Consider the following 22363-nt stretch of genomic DNA (forward strand, 5'->3'; position numbering starts at 1 on the left):
CAGAGTCCCATAGCTCGATGCGGCGCCGTAAAACAAATCTGAATTCTGCGTGCGCGAGGCATGCACAATTTCTCCGTCACCCAAAACAATCTCAATACCGACGACGGTATCCTCGAACAAGCCATGCCTAAAGGAGCTGCTCTCGCCAGACGTGCCAGAGAATCCTCCACCAACAGTGATGCCAGGAAATTCCATGACGACCGGGGGGATGAAGCCGTGCGGCAAGGTGGACTCGACCAGTTTATCCATAGGAACATTAGGCTCCACCACTGCTAATCTGCGCTCTTTGTCAATGCACAGGACATTGGACAAGGCACTGACATCTATAGTGTTGTCATTCCAGTGCTGGGACTGTCTGGTGCTGCTTGTCGAGCCATGATAGATGCGAAACGGGCGGCTGTCCTGGTAGAACTGCTTGACTCGGGAAGCGATGGCAGACACGGATTCGTTGTGCTTCTCCATTTGGCCGCATCAGTGTAGTTATCATTTCTTGTGTTGAAAATGGACGGTTGGAGCTCGCATGGAGGTGAAGTCGCCAGCTTCTAAGAGGATGACGCACAGCAAGACTCGTCATCGTGCCTTCTCAGTCCCCAGCAGTTAGTCACCAGCCTCTCACTATGCAAAGTGTACCTATTCCTTGAGAACCAGTCACTCATCTGTTGCTGTTGTCCATGCCGCAGAGGTTGAAGAAGATGGCTCTTGGTGCCTAACCGCAGATTTCAATGGCATCCCAGGAACGAATGAATCACGCCTTGATGAGAGAAAAGCGCGCCAACAGCAACACTGTCTGCCCGTCCAGCCATGTTCTCTTGCGTCAAATTGCCGTTTTGTGGACAAGGCTTGAAATCACACGGCAAGATGAGAAGCATTTGCATTGAGCTTACAAAGTCTATTGACATTGCCTTTCTAGATACCCCGAACTCATCGAAACCTGTGATGAGAGCCCCTGCTACTCAGCTGTCCTCCTCCGTCGAAGCTGCGAGATCGGCAACGTTGACAGGTAGTTACAGCAGTCAAGCAATTGATCGTCGTGCTGAGCAAAGGTGAGGGGTAAGACGCTCTCGACTCGGCGATGGCGCGACTCAATCACGCCTTTTGTGACCGCTGGATGGAGCCTGGCATACCTTGATAGAGCGTTCTTTCGGGATTGAAGCGGCAATTCGCACCCGATCCTTGTCGGGAACGGGAAGCTGTCTCATCCCTGCTCTAGTTAGCAATACGAACAACACCTCACCTCCTGCAAAAAGCACTCGACAACTACATATATGGATGACCTATAGCTGTCTCCAGCACTTTTGTGTTCGAAATCCGGTGTTCTTCAACACACTTCCTGTCTGCGTCTCCCGACCTCGTGCGAGCCTCGAGAGAGCTCTCGGTTTTGGTAAGCTAATGTTGCGGCTGCAGGGATTTTCGTCCTCCTCCCCCAGTATTCCACATCCAGCAGGTAGTATTCAGAGGTTGTGCCAATCTCCAGAAGACGCTTGCAATCGGGAACACAAATGCCTGGCCCGATGAATTCATGGGCTTCCGTGGATGGGACGGCTCCCCTGGCCCTGGAAACGGCTCCTGTCCTGGCTGTCCATGCCAGCAATCACAAGGATCGTCGGATAACGGCCACGAGCTGGGGTGCTGCCGAGAATGCTTCTTTTTGAGGGGTTTCTTGTTATAAAGACCGGTGATGTCCTACCACTTTGTGCAGACTTTTGTCCTTGTGTTCAAGCGGGGCGATTCTATCTGCGCCAGTGCTTGATCATTGTCGAAGACAAGCATGCAGCTTCTCGACGCTTCGAGCCGCCATTGGGGGCTCCTTGCGACTGTTCTGACCAGTGTGCTACTGGTCGACCCCGCAGGAGCTGCAACAAACCGCCCGCGGAACGATAGAGATGGAAACAATGACCCCTTCGCGGTGCTCGATCCGCAAAACTGGGTCAACCCCGATAATATGACCTGGGACGACTGGCGAACCCCTCCCGGCACCAACTGGGCTGACCCTTCCAGGAAGGGCTCAATTCGCAATTTCAACATTGCCCTTGTCGCTGTCGACTACTCCGATAAACACTTTGCCGTCACCATGGCACCCCATTCGGACGTCTTCGGCAACCCGCAGCCGAGTGCTGCTAATATCAAGCGCGAAGATGTGACAACTTTCTACCGTGACTTTCTCAACAAGCCGGGCAAGCTAAATCTCGGGCATACGCTGCATGAGTACTGGATGGGTGACTCGGATGGCCGCTATGGCGTCGATCTTACTGCCTTCGGCGTCTACAGATTGCCCCTGAAGTCGTATCAATACGGTATCAGCGACAGGATGAACTTGGGTGCTTGCCCTGAGGAGGGAGCATGTAACGTTGAGATTCGCGACGACGCCCTTGCTGCCTGGCGCAAGGAGGTTGGTGATGAGAAGGCTGATTCCTTTGAGCTTGTTTTCATTCTTTCGGCTGGCCAAGACGAATCGGCCACATGGCAGGAATTTGGTGAAATGAAGTTCTTAACGCCGGAGGATGTCCCTGACGAATTCGGCCCACCTGACGTTGGCAATCTATCGCTCCCTAATGCTGCACGCACACGATACGTCGAATGGACGTCGTGGGCATCCGCCTCGACGATCTGGCCCAATGCCGGTGGTGGCTCATCCACCCAAGCCGAGAGTTCAGGAATGGGTACATTTGCTCACGAGCTCACCCATCTGCTCCATATCGGTGATAACTACAACAACCCTTACGGCGTGCCAGTTCGTCGGGCTCTTACAGGACCTTGGTCCATGATGTCGCGCGGATCCTTCAACGGACCTGGAGGTCCACACTCCCGATGGATGATCCCACCGGTGCAGGGAAGCTCCATGGGTTCGTTACACACCGTGCGTGACAAGGTCAAACTCGGCTTGGTGGACAAGGACAGCGTTCTCCAGGTGTCACGCGAGGCATTAGCAGGCTCAGGCCTTGTCGTTGCCCGCGTCAAGGCCCGTGGGATTTCTCCTAAACATGAATTGATTGGCGTTCGCGTTGCGATGGATGCTGATAAGTCACCACATTGCGATGTCAATACCGATCCTTTCTGCGATGGCAATAACTACGATAACTACGAAATCGAAGTGGTTGACCGTGTAGGTGCAGATTCCTTCACTCCAGACTCCGGTGTCATGATTAGCAAGACTAAGGACGAATCCTTTTCAAATTACCAATGGACGATCGACGCAAACCCGCAAGACCTTGATCTTCTCGATTTCCATCGCCCAGATGGCACGCCCGTCAAGATTACTATTGGCGATTACCGCCAATTGGCCGATGCATTGTTCCACGCTGGTACCCGCTCCGGCAGCGAGTATGAATATGTCGACAAGGCTAACAACTTACATTTCTACATCGTTGACGTTCATCGCGACAGGCAAGGCGTCCTTTCGTACACGACTGCTGTTCGATCGCTCGACCGCGGTAAGGACCCACATAAGCACGGAGCCGCCATTTCCTCAGGGAGAGTAAGAACCGGCCGCCGCAACTCGCCAACCCGCGGCGGCGTGACTTGTTCCTTCAATCTCCGCAACTCCGGCCGCTATTCAGATGCCGCTGGTGCGGGCCACCCACAAGATCTATCCTCGTACCTCAAGTCTGACGTCTACCGTCTCGAAGCCAGTGTAAAGGGTCGCGGCTGGAAGGTCGAGCTACCAAATGCGCTTGCTGTCGCTGAGTTTGGCAAGTCGGTTGATGTCAACGTAGCTGTAGCTGCCGAATCCTCTGCCTCGTTACTTGCTGTGGTCAAGCTGAAGGCCACTTCGGAGTCTGATCCATCTGCATCGGCCACTGGTCACTGCTTTGTGAACAGGTTTTTGAACTAGTATATTCGCGGGCGGAATTGACATAGTGACTAAGTTAATACTTTACTCAACAATCATACGTCCAACTTTCAGAAGCTTGTGCCAATTCGCCATAGTCATGTAGTTGAGCCTGTTTGCTGAACCAACGATATCAAAACTTATATTAGAGTACAAGAACCTCAGAACTTGCGCTGCAGTAGCAACATATTTGAATCTCAAGTATCATCTCAGAGCATGCTGGATTATTCGAATCGTTGCTAGGGTTGGCGTCAATTGAGGATTCTCTCCTGTGCTTGCCCAGCGATGCCTTGACCTAGTCCGATTAATGAGCATGGAGCGCAACCACGACGGGTTAATCCACCCAGGTCTCTGGGCTCGTCGCAATACCACCTGGGTCCAGGGACCTTGCCTCTCTAATTCAAGCAGCAAGCGAAATTCGGTAACCCCAGCACGAAAGATCAGGGGCTCGCAGCTCTGGAATAATGGAGAGGAGGCGGCCAGTGAGAAACTGGCGAACTTGTCGATTTATTGGGCATATTCTTTGTTTCCCCATTGAGTTCGGTTGGGATGAAAAGCATATCCTTGACATTGTTTTGAATCGTTGTTCCGCGGGGGAAAGGGGCTAATGGTAACATGTCAATCAACTTGCGCTGAGAAACTGTCGTATTTGTTGGCTTCCCAACGATCGCTGCATGGGTTATGGGTGATGTTGGTCGGGAGGTTGCCCCAGGACTCAGCTGTCCCCTGTTAGTTAAATGTTAGGGTCGGGGAAAGACACCAAAGGCAGCTAGATTGTGTGGAGATTTCGAAATCCAATATATCCACCTTGGCAGGATTGCTCTTGGTGATCTTGATTATTTGGTTGCATTTCGGAGGCAAAAGGGAGCTAAAAAGCCATAGAATGCAAAGACTGCCGAGGAGCAACATGGAGCAAGTTTTTGAGGCAAGGATCCTGAACTCAACCCAATTTGGCATTCGGAGTGTTCAGGGCTCCTGGCTAATTGACATCCCAACACCGATCGTCAGACAAGCCGCCAATGTCACTTGGATCTCGTTTTGCAGTTTGTCGTGGGAAAAGAACGGAAGCCGATGGAAGAAAAAAAAGCCACCAGACCAGGTCCACAGGGTGGATTGCAACGTGGGCTGTGGGGTTTGTGGTTAGAGGCTGGACTTCGCTCCTGGATTCAGATCCATAAAACTAGTGAGAAGTTGAAGTTCTTGTCGCCTTTCGTTATTGAACTGTAACTTGTTGCTGTTGGTGTAGCTATTTGTAATCGTCATATGAAGCCTTGGGAATGACTGTGGCAACAGCAGGATTTTCTCCCTCTCTTTCAACTGATGTTACAGGCCATGCGTACAAGCATATATGATATGCCATCCTTGAGAGTTGCGAGCCCAGTTAGCATTTCAATAATCACACATTCCTCCTTTGTCACTATTCCATCACCTCGAGCATTCTTGTAACAGGGGTTGGAAGATAGGACACAGTGACGCAGGTGGATTGTTGCCCAGTGTAGACTGTGATAGGCATCCTCACCCCATCAGATGGGTTGTTGTTGCATCAGTGAGATGTGTAAACATTTGTCCACAGAAGAGTGGACAAAGATGAAGGAACAACTTCCAAATCCACCCAAAGTTGCTGTTGTGGAAAACAGCAGGTGAAAGTAATGAGAGACATGTAGTTAGAGCAAGTGTCAGAAACAAGAGTCCTTAAAGTGACCTAGAAGACAACACTGGTGAGACAGCATCATGAGGTATGGAGGATGTCGGCCCAGTTCCTCTCACAAGACCCAGGCCCAAGCCCCAGATATGCATAAAGCGAACCTAATAAATAACCTTAACAGCGTTCCCATTCCCACATTTTTCTCTGATCGGAATTTTAACTCCAGCCCCACAGGCAAAAGAAGCATAAATTCTGGCCCACTGTCAGAAGCCCGGAGTGCTTCAAAGGCAAACAGTGTGGAACAAAAAGGGCCATGTCATTGGCAAATTTAGCAACAACGCAACTGTGAGAATGCAAACCTTATTCCTGTCAAGAGTTTCTTGTTTGTGGTTCAAAGCGCTGTTCTCTTGCCTGTCTGAAGAAGATGAACTGCTGTACAACCTGGCAGCTGCTCTTGCCAGATCAGAGGGGTAAAATCTCCTCTATATTACAGTCGTATATCGACTACCACTCTCAGGGAAACCCCTCTACACCCACCTTGGCAAATGCAACAATAACAACAGTCACACAACTGCCATCAAAAAGCTTCGCCCCGATCGAGCATTGCGCCAAGACTATCGGTATCCTTGGCGCCAAGCAAGGACACGGACCACAGCCAAGTTCTGGGTCTTGGCGGCTTGGCCCTCTTGGCGGTCCCCGTCTTTGCCGATCTGCCCGAGGCGCAAGGCGTCCTCTTTGCCGGAGAGAGGCTTGGCCTGGAGCCTCCTTTTGGCGATTTCGGTCAGTCACAGTGGCCGATGCGCACACATGGACGGAGGGCGGGTTTGCTGCGATATTTGCCATTTTTGGTATTTGTTTTTTGGCGTCAACGACTTCCCGCTCTTCTCACAGGGTCTGGAATGCCAAGAACATAGGCGAGAGTCGTTGCGGCGAGTCTTGGGCGGGAACCTAAAAATTGGCATCAGTCGCGAGGGGAGAATCCGGGTCGGAGAAAGGGAGCATATCAGGAAGCGATTTCGGAAGATTCAGATGAAAACCATCCGGTGTTCAAAGTCATCACTGTCGTGATCGAGTGGTGTTTCGAGGCAGAGTGTTATCTGCCACACCCAAGGCGGGATCTGCCATGTGATGAGCCCACAGTGATTCGGGAAAGATGTCAAATCAGCAGAGAGCCCAGTGGGAAAAAGAAATTCTGCCTGTCGAATTGTGTAAGCCTCGCAAAGCTTGTTGAAGCCACAATATTTGTTTGGGCGACACAGTGTGAATTGTGTCTTGATGCAAGCTGAAGTCGCGTCTAGTTTGTCTAGATGTAGTGCTTGCTCTGTAACTTCTCCGTATGCGCATACAATATGGAGCATATTCTTACACCTCTGGAAGAGGTTGCCTATTCCGCTCTTTGCGGTTGAGATTAGAATACGCAAATCCGGCGCAAATATGAATAATTCAATCATCATGATTTGTTGGTAATCAAACTGCGCAAGGGAAGATTTCAGGGGCAGCATGAAGCCAAAACGCATGGTCCCTCCAGCCGCTGTCATTTGTTGTTCTTTAACGTGGGAGCCTAACACTTGAGGAGAGCGAACAGAGAAAAATGGGATCTTGTACGGAGTATATTTTAGCCTCAAAATTGTCGCAAGCCCTTTGCATTTAAATGCTGACTCCCATTCCTGACTCGACTTGGCCATTTGGCAAGAAATCGGCAGAATACGAGTCAGTTGCAGATTGAAGGCTTGGAGAGTCAGCCCAAAGGGCCAAACTGGTGAATCCAGTCATGTTGTTATCCTGATGTTGTGTTGCCCCAGTAGAGTTATATTTTTGGAGTGGTTCACATCCAACTCGATGATTGGTGAAATCCATGATAAGGGGTCGTTTGACAGTGCGCCTTCTCGGTTTCTGAGATCGTTTCCAAAGCTTTTGCTCTCGATGCGCTCAAGATCGGGGGCGCGTTGGGGTTTAGGTTGATACATTTGGCGCTCTGCAGTCTTGTTGTCGTCTGCGTCTTGCTTGATCCCAGTGTTGTGATTGGAGCGTGGAGGGACATCCTACTTATTTATCAGTGCTGTCTTGTTCTCTTCAAGTATCTTCAACTCGCTCGTCCGGAGGAAAACTCCGGTTCACCCATCATGATCCTCGCGTTGATCAAGGGTGACAGCCGAACAGGGGGGGAGTTGAGATTGGCCCAGGCCTTCTGGGATTTGCCAAGAGCAGCAAAGGAACTTGTTGTGGCGCCCTGCGTCTGCTTGGGAACCTTAAATTTGAGCAACAAGTGCGCCACAATTCTTGTTGCATCAGTCAGAAACGAGGGTGATTGCTTCTCAAAAAAAAGACTCCTTGGGTCTCTCGAACTTCTCTTGCAGCCGACAGGGATTGAGTGGGACTTTTGAATTTTCTCCCACTCAAGCGTCTGAAGATCAGGAGTTGGCTGCAACACAAATCCCGGAAAGTCGTTTGTTCCGGCCAGCAAAGCTGACAGAGTGTTAGATATTGCAAAGAGGAGAAGTACCAACACGGGGATGGCATCGGCGCCTTTGTCCTACAGTGGTTCTGGCTCCTCTCCGCAGAGCTTGCAAACATCAAGGCCAGTTGATCAAGTTGAGATTGGCGCTGCGGGTGATCCTGGTTGCTTGCAAATTAAACTATTAGCACATTACATAATAAACATTGATGCCAAGTCAAGTTTAGGTTTTTAGCTTTTTCTTTGGCGCTTCCAACGGAGCCGAAGGGGCTTTAGCTTTGGGGCTGTGGGTCGCGGAAGTCTAGCGGTAATTTTGACGCTGTCTTCGAACGCCTCCTTGTGCTCGACTTCTTGTGCACAGCTCCCAGAGCCCTCGAATGCGCTTTTATTACTTTCGAATTGGGGCGCGTTGTCATTGAAGTGACGGCTCTTTTTTCCAGCTCTATAAATCCATTGTCTCAACAGTATGTGTAAAGTAGTTGAAAAGACTTCGCGCAACGCCTCTTTTGTTTGTATGGATTGTCTCTTGATACGAGCCGATCATCTTCGGGTCGTGAAAGGCGTGGATTGAATTTTGCTGAAATTTGGTTGCCTTGAAACTCTCTGCTTTAAGCTTAAGCTTTGGAGCAAAGCCATATCAAGCGAGCGAATTGACGGAAAACAGCTGACGCCACGCCGAACTCGGGGCAACTGACAGGTTTCTGCTGAACTTTGCGTGCCAAATCCTTCAGTTGTTTGGAATAGAGGATTATGCGTAGAGATGGTACAGGACCACAGTGCGGTTAAACAAGTGGCAGAACGAGCGCCCATGAGGTGTTTTCGGGCGAATAGCCATTTTTAAATTTTAGGTTCAGTATTCCCGCCCAAGGACGATGCGCCGTTCTCGTAGCCGCTGATTAATCAGCCTTCTACCTTCTGTATAGTATACGACAGTCGATCTCAACGTTGCCTGCCCAGGATTGGGACGATGTAAACGAGGTCCTGAAATTCTGGCAACATAATACAGCGTGTCAGCCATGACTGTGAACAGCTCTTTACTGTTATTTCGCCTCGGATCCGTCGCTTCCGTCTTTGCTTCATTACTCGTCATCTATTCAGCCTTCTGGAGCGGCTATGCCCTCGGCATTGGGAATGCGAGCGGGGATGTGGATTGCCTCCAATCTTGGCGAGGTCTTAGCAATGCTAATCTTCTTGGGCGTTGACAGTTACGTCGATTCCCAGACGGCGTGCCGGTTAGTATCAAGTCTGTTGCAAGGGCTCGCAGTTGCATACCAACAACTGAGAATCCACCAACAGATCCCACTCGAGCTTCACGTTATTCGATTTGAAGGACGAGGCAAGATGCGGAGGGCGTGGCTCTGTGTGAACATGAGTCACTCGACCCAAGCATAATGCTCCCTCACTATTCCCCATCGCCAGCTCCCATTATTCTGCTCCTGTCCATCACATTAATTTCTGATGATAATCGTCCGCCAAAGGGATACGTTGTCGTTTATTCTTACACCGGATACTAGCGCAATACAGCCCAGATTAAGATTTGGCGCTAGGAAGCGTCGAAGTCTAATTGGGTACTGTAAGTTATTCGGTATTGGTGTCTTTCTCACGTGGCATGGCTCCCGTCGCCCAAAAGAGCAAGCCTTCTTCTTCGTCCTCGATTCCTCGTGCTCTCCCAACGTCCTCTGAGAATTGAATTGCTCAGCGTTCAAACCGTCTTTCTCTTTCTTCACTCTTTCCACCTACCATACGGAGCTACCAAGCCGTCATTAACAGGACCATCGCTGCCAAAACTGAGATTGACCTCTGGAACTATCTTTTCGCGGGTACCAAAGCATAAACCAGGTTCGACGTACCTCACATCAGCATACTCGGTAAGTCTTCGCCACGCGATGAGGCGAGACATCAACCAAGAAACCCCAGCATTTGTTATTCGGGCATCTCCTTTCGCCCTAACGAATGCTTTGGGGTTTCACTGGCTGCGTGGGCTCTTCATTGACCTGAGCATTTTTTTTAAATCTCCAGCACTATGGAGTAGGATGTCTTTGTTCTAAGCGCTACGCTTTTCTATTGCAGAAAACCGCGTATCCCATTTTTTTTTTTAATTTTCTTTTGTAATATTTTCATTTCTTTCTCGAGTTTGGCAACTACCGATAAATCGTTTACGAAACTAACAGGTATATGAGTCAAAACTAGGCCCTGTCCTTGATGCCAATACCGTACTATCAAAACTCGTTTAGATCTATGAACGCTCAATTCGAGTGGGTTGAATAAAACCCACGGTGCAGTGTCTCAAAGGCAGTTGAGCTTACTCGGGTCGAATCGTTAATATCACATACCATGGAAACGTATCACGGACATGTCCGAACACCAGCGGACGCAATCATTCTTTTCGAAGCCTGTCGGCTCGGCCTCTTGCCGCGAGTTCAGAGAAGATTATCCGAAAAAGAACGGCAATCAATCAAGTCTGGATCCGTGTTCGTTTGGGACGAACGGGAAGCTGGGATGAGACGATGGACGGATGGAAAGTCATGGAGCGCCAGCAGAGTATCGGGGAGCTTCCTAACATACAGAGAGATGGAAGGAAAGAGGGGAGGAGGCCACGCCTCATCCAGGGCCGGCAAGACACCGGAGAGTAATAGAGGAAGTGACGAAGATCAGGGAGAAGGTGGTGAAGAAGGTCCTGATGGGTACCGGTACAAACCTGATGGATTGATGAAGCAATCGTTCAGCATCACAACCTCCACAGGTCAACATTTGCACCTCATAAGCTACTATGCTCGATCGCATCCCAATGCCCCGGGCCTAAATCAACCCTCAACTGATCCACAACTGCGGCAGATTCGACCCCAAAAGGGCCTTTATCCAGAGTCAAGTGTAAATGACCAACAAAATTTACCAGTGGTGACGCGTGGGCCCATGGGGGGTGCTGCCCTAGCCGTTCCCCCTCCGCTCGCATACGGTCGTGCTCCTCCCCATCACCCATACGCGTCGTCGCCCTACGCTTGGTCACCTCCTTTACTAGGAACTCCACATGTCTCCGTGATACCATACGTCCCGAACTATCTGCCCCCTTTAGGTGCTAACGGGCATCCGCCATTCCCGTATGGCCATCATCCGGCTTACCCAGCCCCTCCCCATGGTTATCCCTCTCCCTATGACAGGTACATCCATCCGGCAGAACACGGCGGCATTCCTACCCCGTTACATACCAATGGTGCTCCAATGGCCGCCCATGGAATTCCATACTACGCGCAAGGACATGCATCTATCCTTCCGCATCACGACATGATTAATGCACATCGAAACTCTCATCCGGCCACACCCCCAGCTGAAACAGATCCACGGTTTGGAGGTTCACGAGCTGAACATTCCAAGAACCTGAGAAATGGTTCTCAATCAAGTCAACCTCCCCTGGAACCTGCAGGATCGCCAGTCAATGGATCTCGGAAAACTTCAGAGCAAACCTCTGCGGCAAACATTGTGCCCAGCATCAATGCCCTTGTTAACTCCGTACAGGCTCCTCTTCCACCTACTACAGCCGCCCCGTCAAATTCTGACCATCCAAAGACCATTGGCCAACATCAAAATGAGTTCAGCACTCCTACAAAAGCTGCCAATGGAGCTGTTGACGGGCCCAAGGACATTCCGAGCGATAAGATCGGTTTTGGGGAAGATATGAGAGCTCTCAGACAATTGGACCGGGTTTTCTCAGCCTAATCGCAGCCGGACGGTTTCCATTTTCAACAATACCTTCCTATATTCACCCGGATACCAAGAAGTGGCTTTCTGCTACGTGTTGGCCTTACTCTCGCCATCTCTATACCCTCTAGTTTTTTTCTCGGCACTTTTTTTCTACATTTCCCTTTGTTTCATTTATTTTCGAATCCATTGATTGTTTTGTTCGGACTTTGTTGAGCATTTGAATGGTCGGGTCTGTCAGGTTGATTCACGTGCTAACCGGGCGCTCATGGGGTAAGGAGGATAAAGATGGGTTGGGAAATAGTTTGTTGTTTCCACTTTCTTTTCACTGGTGTTTGAAGCCTCAGCGTTGCTATGTGAGAGTTTAAAATGTGAGAGTTTGTTTTCCACTTTACTGTGGGCTACATTCAATGCCCCAATGTTTTATGTGGATTGTGTTGTGTAAAATACAACAATGTGGTGCAATATATCTTGTTGCTATCCCTCATTATTTCATATTTATCATCTTTTCTGTGCTGAGGATTCAGCTTCACCTTTCTAGGCTGATATCGTCAGTTCATGGCAGTCTTGATATTGCCATTGCCTTGTATGATGAGTAAACGCCGAGGTCTACGCTCTCTGTCCCTCCACAATATACTCCGTACAGCTAATATGCTACAGCTGGGACAGATATACCAAGGCCAGTACCCAGGCAGGGAGTACGTACGGTACATGGGTAACGAAATACATACGCTGATGATCCTTGCTGCTTTCACTTTGCCTGCGGGTAATTAGGGTGATAGTTATGATTTCGTGAGCCGGGCCCTTGACCTCTTGATCCTGGCTGCTGATCAACGAAAAATAATGTCGTACAACGTCTGATATCACGATGGGTCCTGAAAGGTCCGCCAGGGGTAGTTACAAAGCATATTACTCCTCATTCTTGCTTCTTGATGCTTGTTTCAATCCAAGAACTCAGATCCAGCGCAGCCCTCTAGACCTTATCAGGATGGGAAGAGGCCAACGTGTGTCATTTCGGCTGACGATGTAAACTAACGATTCCTTTCTCTCTGGATCTTGATGGGAAAAAATCCAAAACGGATTGATGATGTTTCCCCGAACGCTTGACTCAATCATTATTCTGCATGTGATGAAGATATGCATAAAACAGCGGAGAAAAAAAAAAATTTAGAAAATCTTAAATCGGCTTGTGTCACATTCGTCATTTGTCGATCTGGGTTGCATCTTCCCTGTTCCCTGTAGAGATTTTTGCTTGATTATTATCAGGAAGTATTGGATGGCATGTCTTTTTTCCCTTTCTCCCTTCGACCCTGGTTCTGGATCTTCGGTGGTTTTCTTTTTTTGTCCTGAGGAGCAGCCGTTTTTCTTGGTTTATTTTGGCTCCTCCACTGCTACAAACTTCCCGCCAGGGTCGAGGGATGTTGTTTTGTTTGGCCTGCGAAGGACAGGGAGGGGTGATCATTGAGATATTTGAGGTGTTCAATTGAAAGCTATGGATTTCGTGATCCCCAAATTGACATGGGACCATTCGTCTAAAGGAGGAAGCGCGGAAATTGACGGTGGGCACGTATGTTGTGGGTATTCGATGCCCCCTTGACAAGGGGAGCTCAAGTCGATCTCTCTGGTGTCACTATGTAAGCCAAATGTTCTTCCCCATAGAGCTGACACAGGTTCAAATGAATCAAAATTTCACATTACTCCTATATACACCAAGAGCTCCTCTAGATAAACACATGCTCAACACAACGACCTAATATTCCCAAATCAAGGAAACAGGGCATAACACCAAATATCAATGCCTAAATATTCCTCCATAGAGCGATGAAATCTGCCTAGACTCCAACTCACTCATATATTTGACGCCCCATCCGTAGCATATCGCTTTTTCATACATATCCATCAACATCGCAACTCCATGAACTCGTTTCACATAGATCCAGTGGACGTGAAGATGACGTCTGAGTTTATATATCCAACATACTTCTCACTTTCTGAGCTCTGGCCTGGGAAGTAAGTGTCTCGCCGGAGAATGCCGTGATTTGACTATTCGCGCGACTTAAAACGGGGGTAGCTTCAGGATCCGTACTCAGTCCGCTGCTACCACTCGCTGGTTCCGGCTTCTTGTTCTCTTCTGCATCTAAGACAGCAAATCTGTCTTTCCGAGGCCATTCAAATTCAGCTGGAGCCTCTACCGGAGCCTCTTGAGGTGGATCATCGTCTCGGTATTTCTTGGGATTGAGAACGCCCATTTCAACCGATTTCTGAATATTCTGTTTGGTTGCAGCACCACCGCCCACTTCTGCAACTAGAGTTCGCAGTCTCGAGTCAGCATCCACGCCAGAGATGTTGGGAACGTAATCGGGTCTTGAACGCTTGAACCAATGCGGCTTCAAAGCTTTTCGGTCGATGCCTAGCTCCTCGTCGGCCACTCGACCACGTTCAGCGCGCTGAAGAATGAGATCTCTATCCTCGTTTGGATCGATATATCCATACAGGTTCAAGATGACTAGAATCAGCAACACGGGGGTATAGCCAAGGCCATATAGCCAGCCGGCGTTGCCATTGTATTTCAAAGGCGACACTGTCCATTCAAAGGCGGACGCGATACCAAATCCAATCCGGGCTGCTGCTAGGAGGATCACAAGGACGAACTTGAACGGGGTAACGGTTATGTAGAAAGGGATAAACCTTCGTCCCTGAGGCCGGTGTTTGTACCTGTACAGGCTGTGACCGAGGCTGTAGCAGATGATAAACAGGCAGGCTACTGCAATAATACTAGCAGACTTGAAACGACCATCGGTTGCAGTCGGCTTTGCCAAATCCTCTTGCTGGCTGAAACTCCGCTGCTTCTGCACATTTGTCCACGACCTCGGAATGGTCAAAAAGAAGTTCATGAACGCGAAGAGGTAGAATAACAGCGGTAGGTAGAATTCCTGTTTCTCTCGACTAGTTTCAGCAGCGAATGCGAAATTGTCGCGGTCCTGAATCTGGCGTTCCTGCCACGAACCCCTTTGGGCACAATTAGTTTATGTATCTCCCAAACTCAATAGTAAAAACTTCACTGTTCAGCTTACCAATGCCGAACACCTTCCCATACCACAGCTAGTACTGCTGGGAAGATCAAATAATAGAAGAAACTTTGCAGGATAATCGCCATTCCTTGCAAATAATCTCGATCGACATCGATGCTCATGAAGCAGCTAATCGTCCCACAGGCTCCAACGAAAAGCATCCAGTACCACTGCCATCTCCTTCCAACCAAGCTCCATCTCTTATCTAGAGGCAAATACCTCCGGCCATGTTTATTGAGGTTAATCAGCGAGAATAGGATCGTAAGAGCGAACAGGGTTGCAAAAGCAATCCCGACACTACCTCGAGTCCCAACCCCATCGATCGGAGAATAACAAGAGGTACCGTTGATAAAAGTGCCGTTGGAGAACATGCTAGGTCTATACTTTTCGAAAGCAAGCCAGCAATTCGATCCGTTCGAAAGCGTCCCGTTGGAGTATAAAGTGTAGTTGAAATAGCCCAGCGCCGTGCGGTTGAAATGGATGCCGTTGATGACAGTATCGGTGGCATTGTTTCCATTTTCAGGGAACTGCAGCAGCTCCCTCATCTGAATGATAGTCATGGCGGCGGACGATGTGTGGTGAATTGCGCGAATTGGGAACTCCGAGGGCAGGCCCCGGCGGGGTGGGAAACGAGGAGGTTGCTCAGACCTATGGCCCACAGAGCATGCCGAAAGCGAGATGGGAAACGATGCAGCAGCCTCGAGGGGAGACCCTTTTGTTGATTGCCCGACAGCACAGGAGAGCGAAGCTGCTGTCTAGAGACAAAGAGAGAGAGGAAGTGAAAATTGCCGTGAAGGTCGAAGATCGGAGCCAAACGCGGTTCGGCCGGATTCGACGTCATTGGCTCGGTTGCGGTTGTCCAGATCCGGTGCCGATTCGCCTAAACTTGCGCTGCAGCTTAGTCATATGATGACATAAAGTTTACCTTGGCGCCAAGTATCTTTCGCTGACAAACAAAACCATAAGCAAACAGGCGACGAAACAAGCAATCCAAACCTTTTACTCCCTTATGCTCGACAAAATACCTTGAAGCAAACCCACCCCAGCATGCATCTCCCACTTCAATTGCTGGGAATGATGCAAAACTGCGCTAGAGTAGCTCAAATCGTATCATCACCGGCAAAAATACTATAAGCAATGGCCTCAAAGCAGCTTGACCAAATAACACGCGAAAACATCCCTCGTGAAACCCTCACGGATACCAAAACTAATAAGGTTGCATTGTTCACCAAGCGGCCCGGACTAGTCAGCGATTAATGTTCCCCAGGTTTCATCCCACCCCTCGCTAAGCCTTTAGGCGTTCATGCCGTCTGTGCAAGCGCATTTGCTTGATGCTTTTTCTCTCCTCTTACTAATATGAGAGCGGTCAAGACGCGATCAATAGTATATAAATATTGCTATTATGATATCACCAGCACCCTGTTTATAGCTGGCTGGGGCTTCTTCTTCGGCTGATACTTGGGAGATGGGGCCTCTGGCAGTGGTCCCCGAATCCCCGAATCCCTAGTTAAGCCCAATTGCTACGCAAGCAAGCCGCTTATAATCAATTGATGTACAGCATGTACGTACATACATACATGCATTTGCAATAAAGGGCAGCAAAAGTTGCTCCATTAACATTAATGCCAAAGTTATCGGATGGTAGGGATATAGATCGAGACAGGTGAAGGATGCATGGATCTTCAGGAGATCAAGGGGAAGAGCCCGAAATAGCTACCCATGGCTCAATACAAGCGAGAGAAATGTTGCCGCCTTTTTGAATCTGCAATAACAAGCCACCACCTACCCCTGACGCAATTAGAACGACGCCGTGTCAACGCCAAAAGAATGAAATAGCCATGGGTCAAGATTGGTCGCCGAAAAACACAAAAAGTTAAAGCATGTGACAAGTGATTCTGTATCCGTAAAGCCAGTCGCGAGAGCAGTTGACCTCCAGTGGATAAAAGGAAAGGGATTGGATATAGAGCTGCAAAAAGATAGGGGGAAATATGGGTATGGCCGCATGTTTTCCGTTCAGCACTCGCAACTCCGATAAATGCACACCCGGTAAATATCATCTGAGAACGTCGAATAAAAGATAAGAGCGGTCGTTACGCAACCGAATTTTTGAATGAGCATTCCCAACGACTATGTAATTAGAAAGTCCATTTCCATGTCGTCAATTATTTTCTCCCAGTCCCAGCTTTTATTAGGAGCGGTGTCCATAACGTCCCATACTCTTTCAACTATGCGCAATGCTGGTTCGATGTTCCGTAGGCTAGAGTAGGCTTGCAAACTCTCAAAACCTCTTCTGATGCGTTCTCGCTGATGCGTCTCAAAAGCTGAGCAGCCCAGGAGGAACAATGGCATCAAAAGAATACTGTACGCGCCGGCATCCAACGGTAACTGATCAAGGAACAAAAGGCCATCATCAACAACCTGGGAGATTTTCTCATTGGGATGCGAAGGTCGAATGGTACGGTAAAGATAGACCCAGGTTGACTGGCGATATAGCTGCGCTGCGTACCAATTTTGATGCTCCGGGGGATAGGAGGGCTCCCAAGCTCGGATTCGCGAGTCGATCGCCACTGCTTCACTCAGTGTCTGGTAGTCTACTGCGGGGTCGAGGCCTTCGTTAATGCGTTGTCGTATTTTATCCCGGATTACTGTGATTTCGGAAATGTAGAGGAATAGACCGTCGAATATACCCAAGAGAGCGCCGGCCTGGGCGTGAGGCACAAAATCTGGTAGACGGAGGTCTCCTGTAAGGCAAATAGGACGGCGATCTAGGGTAGTCAAAGCGCTGGAAACATCATGGTACTGGAAGAACTCGACAATAAACTGCCTAAATTTCTCATTTTTGGGGCGTTGAGTCACGAGTAAAAATCGGGCGGCATCCATATGAGATCGATACTCGCCCTTGGTCTCTCCTTCGCAAATCGTATTCAAACAAAGCGCAATCGTGGATGCAATCATTGGATCTTCAATAAGAAACTCCGACTCTTCACCGTTTCCCGAAGATCTGGCGGCGATTGTGTTTCTCAAGTCAGTGATTGCACGGTCGAAATGGTAATGTTTACGTTCCTTGAAACGGGGCTCCGGGTTCCGCGATGAAAGATGGGATCCAGCTAGACACATCAAGGAATGCATCAAGCCCGTATGCTGTGTGGCCATCGGCAACAAGATTTCCTTGAAAGGGTTCGAGTCATCGTTGACCAGTGTGAGTACCCGGCTGAAGTCATAAACGAAATGGTCCAGGAAACGTCGGTCGACTTCTGTCTCAATTCCATCTATCAGGATGGGCAGGCCACGCGAGATGAACGCCATGGAGTTTCGTCGCGCAGCTAGATAGTATCAGTTAATCTGAATCAAGAATAACAATATTGGAGCTCATCAAGCAGAGAGAGAGAGAGAGAGAGCGTACCCTCCTCCAACTTCTGTTTCCCACTTTTCCATATTTCCTTTGCTGGGTACCCCTCGCACACAACTGAATTCTTCTGGCAGTTCAAGCACGATGGTTTTGTCTCATCGCATTTCTTCTTCCTTCGTCGACAGGTGATGCAGCCTGTTTTCGACCTTCCTTTGGTAACTTTGGCTTGACCTGGGACAGGAAGCGGGTGCTTCCGAGGCCTACCACGTTTCTTCGGCCCATTAACCAGTGTTGGCGACCAAGTATCCTTTGCGTCAACGGTATCCACGTGAACCTGCGTGCTCGATTGTCCCACTCCTGATTCTATCGCGAAGGCTTCTTCATCGTCGATTTCCTCGACCTTTGGGACGACGTCATCGGTATCGGAGGACGAGATCATCTGGAACCCAAAGGTCAGAGTGGGTGAGGTCGGAGTTCCCAAGTAGCTGTGGGTTGAGAAACTCTTGCGGAGTTCACGGCGATGCTCTTCAGTTCTGACGAGATTGGGAGCTGGTTCAGAGAGCCGGGAATCGACTTTCCCAGGCCCATCATCGCCGGATGTCGTAATTGCGAGTCGTGAGAAGCGTTCGCTGGTACAGGAGCTCGGAGGGGATTCGAGGACTGGAGAAGGGGAAGCGGTCAGGTCCAAACGCTTCGAATCCGCCGGATCCCTGTCAGACTCTGGTGGATTCGTTACATTGTGACTGAGAATGGTCCTGCCGGGGTTTAGAGGGAGCTGATGGGTGCTGAATGTGGAGGCTCTCTGCGTGAACAACATGGACTCTTCACCACCCAAGGTCGACTGGTGCTCTGTAACTAATTCTGGGAGGAGAGAGAGGAAGGATCCAAGAACGATCTCAGGCTTCAAAGTTATTCGTTTCACAGACTGATTGCGACTGGCAGCGCTGGCCGATTAAATAACAAGCAGTTATGGAGAGACCAACAAGGGTGGTCCGATGTGGTCGGCAAGCCAATAAAGACGGCGTCCCCTCATTCCCTGGACGCCCCTTGTCAATTTGGTCTCGCGTCGACGAAGCTAGTGAGTTGCAGACGGACGGGGAGCAGGCGATTCAGGTCAATCGTCACTTGTCCTGGTCGAATTCGAGAGCTCGCGGTCTGACGGCCCCCCCTACCCAGTATCCTGGCTCCAATCTATCGGGATTCCTAGCTCGATGTGCCTAGTTTGATCGAGGGTTGGGACAAGGCAAACGCCCAGGACAGTGCGTTTGGGGCCGGGATCAGTCCCTCTGCACCAACGAGTTAGTTAAGCTAGCGGCTGGACTGCGAGTTAGATCAACATGTTATGGACTGGGAAGCATTCTCCCATGGCCGAACTGGCTTGTATTCAATGTCCCAACTGGTACACATACATAGCTACGGTCGAAGGTGTACAGGGACAAGAGACCCTCAAAAATACCAACTAGTTAGTTACTACATAATATTGCAGGATACGCGCGATTTTCACCCGAGAGCAAACAGTTCATCGAGGACAAGATGTGCCGTGTGTGCAACCTCGCTTGGGCCATCCATCACCAAAGACGAGCGACAGTGCTCGGCGAATCGTCTCACCCCTTTGGTTATCTTTCCCCGATTTACTTACGCGGGTGAGTTAGCTAGTTATCCCAGGCTGATACCACCAGGGCCCAACCACGCTGTCACTGATATTTGTTCGTTCATTATTGATCCAGGTTATCACCTCTGAGAATATATTCGTTCAAGGAGCGCCGGTGATTGCAGTGTCAACTGTCGCACCGTAAACCCGACTGGCAATCACGGTTTGGACTAGGACAATTTCAATTCCAGTGAACGGCCCATGGTTCGGCCGCAGACTGTAGAAGGGGGTCGATATTCTGGCACAGGTCGAGATCCGCCGCTTCTTAAATAATGGCGTTATTGGGCATCGTCTCTCTACCATTTGAGCCTCGCCCTCAGTCTCTTGAACTTGCATCTCGTTAAGTCCTCCCGTAGTTAGTGAGGCACCTGGCGCTCCGCTTGCGAGCCAGTCTCTTTGAACTTTAATAGAACTGGAGCATCCTTAGACTTGAAGGGGAAAATGCTCACGCCTGGCATCGTAAAATGTTCCATCGTGAGCCGACTAGTTTCCGCGCAGCAGAAGGGAAAATGCACATGCCGAGAAGCCTGATCATCGTGCCGATCTTCCCAGCCGTTCGAATCTTTGCCCATGAATCTTGTCTCTGTACTCAGTGCTACGGAATACCTGATTCGGCTTGTATCTTTGCATGCTGCCTCGCCAGCATTCTGTTCTGTGTGCGACGAGGGACATCGTGCCTTGTCCAAAGGGGTTCGTGCATGGATGTCGTGGAAAGCCTTTTGCCCGGCATCGTTGATGCCAGATGCAGCTCCATTCCTGCCAGAGAAAATAGGCGGATCGACGGTGTACAGAGGTCTGGATGAATTTGATCTCAGCCCGTTGGACGATGAGGGTTCCAGCGCGCGGGAAAACCCTGTCTGGTGCCGGCTGGGAAGAATCGTCTTCAATCTTGCCGTGGATGTTTTGACCCCCTTCCACGAACCCACTCTCCTGCTCCTGCGGCCATCTTCAAACCCCGCTTCGGGAAGGGTGTGCAGCTCACGGATCGGAGATCTCAGGTCCCCTGTCCTGTGGCCCTCAACCGCAGTGATGTGCATATTTCTTTTGACATGTTTCCGTTTCATGTCTTCAGAACTTGCACTCTTAGCAGGGACGGGCCGCCTCACAAGGTAATGACAATTGGAGCCGGAATGTGAAGGCACTGTCTCCCTGCTGCCACGGAAGACGGAAGCCATCCGATTTCAAACTTCCTTGTTGACTGCAAGGCGTGAGATGGGGATGGAAGTCTCCGCTCCTACCCGCGGGCCGCCTTCCGCGGGACAAGGATAAGTCAACTTGGACAAAGAGGGTGAAGATTCCATAGCATGACTCGATATCAGAATGAGATTGAGGGCGAAAACCATGTTGATCGTTCTCTTCTCATGATAAAATTGTCTTGTTCATAATGATCCCGTTGGAATTGGCTGTTCTTGATGTAATGAGGACACACTGTGTGAGACTTTTTGAGGCTGTCGGCCAACACTGTTCGACAATCTGTGATTCGATTACGAGGCGACCAGAACTCTGAATGTGACTGCGGACATGGGTAACTTCAGCCGTTTGCCCGCTGGCTTCCATAGGCGAGATCGAAGGTCGCAAACGTTCTGGAGCGGCGACCAGGCGAAAATAGAGTTGGCAAGCGGACATGGTTCTTGATGACTTGCAGACGGCAAAACCCTCATTCGCTTTGAACGTGGAATGCCATCGGATTCCGTCTCTTGATATCAGTTGTATGGACGCATGCTGCGTTTCACTCCTGCCACATGTGGTGACCCTGCTTTTTATTGCACACATCGGAGGATTTCCATACGGCGGAAGACAGAGCCTCCCTCAAAAAGCAAAGGGCTTGGAACTATACGGAGTCTCAGTTCTGCTGGTCCGAAGTTCGAATCATTCTTATAGCTAGATGCCAATAACAGGCCAGAGATATGCAAGGCCGCCAGAATAGAGGCGATGATGGCTTATCGGCCGACCTTCAGGATCTCCTAGTATTGGATTCTATGAGCCCGCCCGCCTTCATTGACACCCTCGCTTCTGAATAGATGCTCTTTAATCCGCCGCGATTAAAATCAAGATTGAATTCAGGGTTCATTCGAATCAACGTCGTACCGATTGCAGGCTTCGAATAGCATACCTACATCTGCCCTGGTCGTAGGAGATAGAGATATATATGAGCCGACCCCCTCGAATCTCTCAGCAGAAAGTTGGAAGCTCTTGTGGGGACAGCGGATGATCGCCCCTAGGGAAATCCTAGTCAAAACGGGATTGAAATGGGGCCGGTCGTCAATCCCGCATGGAAGGGACCCTTTTCCCCTTCCTTTTCTCCGCTCAAGTTTGACTTTTTCACCAGGGGAGGGTAGGGAAGGGGAAGATCCGAATGGGCTTTCGATCAACTTTACCGGTCACTAATATTGCTCTGTTGAAGATTTACTATGTCGATTTCGAGATGGGCATGTCCCCGACCAGATCCGGACGAATTTTTCCAGATGCTAACTCTGGTGAATTCAACCCAGCGTCAACTCCAGCCCCAAAATCCGTTTGGCCAATGCGTCGAGGCATGCTTGAAGTTGCGGCAACTGTTTGTAAGCGGCTCATGTCCCAGCGCATTTCGGGCACTTTCGAGTACTTGCAGCAGCTGGAAATAAAGTCCGTCAATGACTCCTGCAAGTAATAGCGGCTGTCAATATA

General features: G+C 49.7%; 8 protein-coding genes across 8 annotated transcripts in view; 3 read left to right on the top strand and 5 right to left on the bottom strand.

The window, feature by feature from the left end:
• The window catches only part of UREG_06850 (uncharacterized protein), a gene marked incomplete at both ends in the record, with an annotated part of 1551 nt that extends 1089 nt beyond the window's left edge, over window positions 1-462 (bottom strand). The window contains one exon of the mRNA XM_002583837.1: window positions 99-462. Coding sequence (XP_002583883.1) covers window positions 99-462 — 364 coding nt within the window. The remainder of the gene's footprint in view (window positions 1-98) is intronic.
• A 1306-nt stretch (window positions 463-1768) lies between these two features.
• On the top strand, window positions 1769-3832 carry UREG_06851 (uncharacterized protein; the record flags this gene model as incomplete). The annotated part of the gene is made up of 1 exon (XM_002583838.1): window positions 1769-3832. One exon carries the CDS (start codon window positions 1769-1771, stop codon window positions 3830-3832), a length of 2064 nt encoding a protein of 687 aa, XP_002583884.1.
• Window positions 3833-7597: 3765 nt separating this feature from the next.
• Window positions 7598-8061, top strand: UREG_06852 (uncharacterized protein; the record flags this gene model as incomplete). Its single annotated transcript, XM_002583839.1, has 2 exons — window positions 7598-7740; window positions 7956-8061. The coding sequence occupies 2 exons, from the start codon at window positions 7598-7600 to the stop codon at window positions 8059-8061; spliced, it is 249 nt and encodes an 82-aa protein (XP_002583885.1).
• Window positions 8062-8779: 718 nt separating this feature from the next.
• On the bottom strand, window positions 8780-9829 carry UREG_06853 (uncharacterized protein; the record flags this gene model as incomplete). The annotated part of the gene is made up of 3 exons (XM_002583840.1): window positions 8780-9019; window positions 9202-9287; window positions 9670-9829. The coding sequence occupies 3 exons, from the start codon at window positions 9827-9829 to the stop codon at window positions 8780-8782; spliced, it is 486 nt and encodes a 161-aa protein (XP_002583886.1).
• Window positions 9830-10263: 434 nt separating this feature from the next.
• Window positions 10264-11643, top strand: UREG_06854 (cAMP-independent regulatory protein pac2; the record flags this gene model as incomplete). The annotated part of the gene is made up of 1 exon (XM_002583841.1): window positions 10264-11643. One exon carries the CDS (start codon window positions 10264-10266, stop codon window positions 11641-11643), a length of 1380 nt encoding a protein of 459 aa, XP_002583887.1.
• A 1946-nt stretch (window positions 11644-13589) lies between these two features.
• Window positions 13590-15256, bottom strand: UREG_06855 (uncharacterized protein; the record flags this gene model as incomplete). The annotated part of the gene is made up of 2 exons (XM_002583842.1): window positions 13590-14634; window positions 14700-15256. 2 exons carry the CDS (start codon window positions 15254-15256, stop codon window positions 13590-13592), a joined length of 1602 nt encoding a protein of 533 aa, XP_002583888.1.
• A 1567-nt stretch (window positions 15257-16823) lies between these two features.
• UREG_06856 (OefC protein) lies at window positions 16824-18862 on the bottom strand (the record flags this gene model as incomplete). The annotated part of the gene is made up of 2 exons (XM_002583843.1): window positions 16824-18019; window positions 18100-18862. 2 exons carry the CDS (start codon window positions 18860-18862, stop codon window positions 16824-16826), a joined length of 1959 nt encoding a protein of 652 aa, XP_002583889.1.
• A 1190-nt stretch (window positions 18863-20052) lies between these two features.
• Window positions 20053-20733, bottom strand: UREG_06857 (uncharacterized protein; the record flags this gene model as incomplete). Its single annotated transcript, XM_002583844.1, has 1 exon — window positions 20053-20733. The coding sequence occupies one exon, from the start codon at window positions 20731-20733 to the stop codon at window positions 20053-20055; it is 681 nt and encodes a 226-aa protein (XP_002583890.1).
• Between the last annotated feature and the right edge of the window lie 1630 nt (window positions 20734-22363).

The sequence above is a fragment of the Uncinocarpus reesii genome, genomic scaffold (genome assembly GCF_000003515.1).
Source record: "Uncinocarpus reesii 1704 scaffold_4 genomic scaffold, whole genome shotgun sequence".
In the NCBI taxonomy this organism is placed as follows: domain Eukaryota; kingdom Fungi; phylum Ascomycota; class Eurotiomycetes; order Onygenales; family Onygenaceae; genus Uncinocarpus; species Uncinocarpus reesii.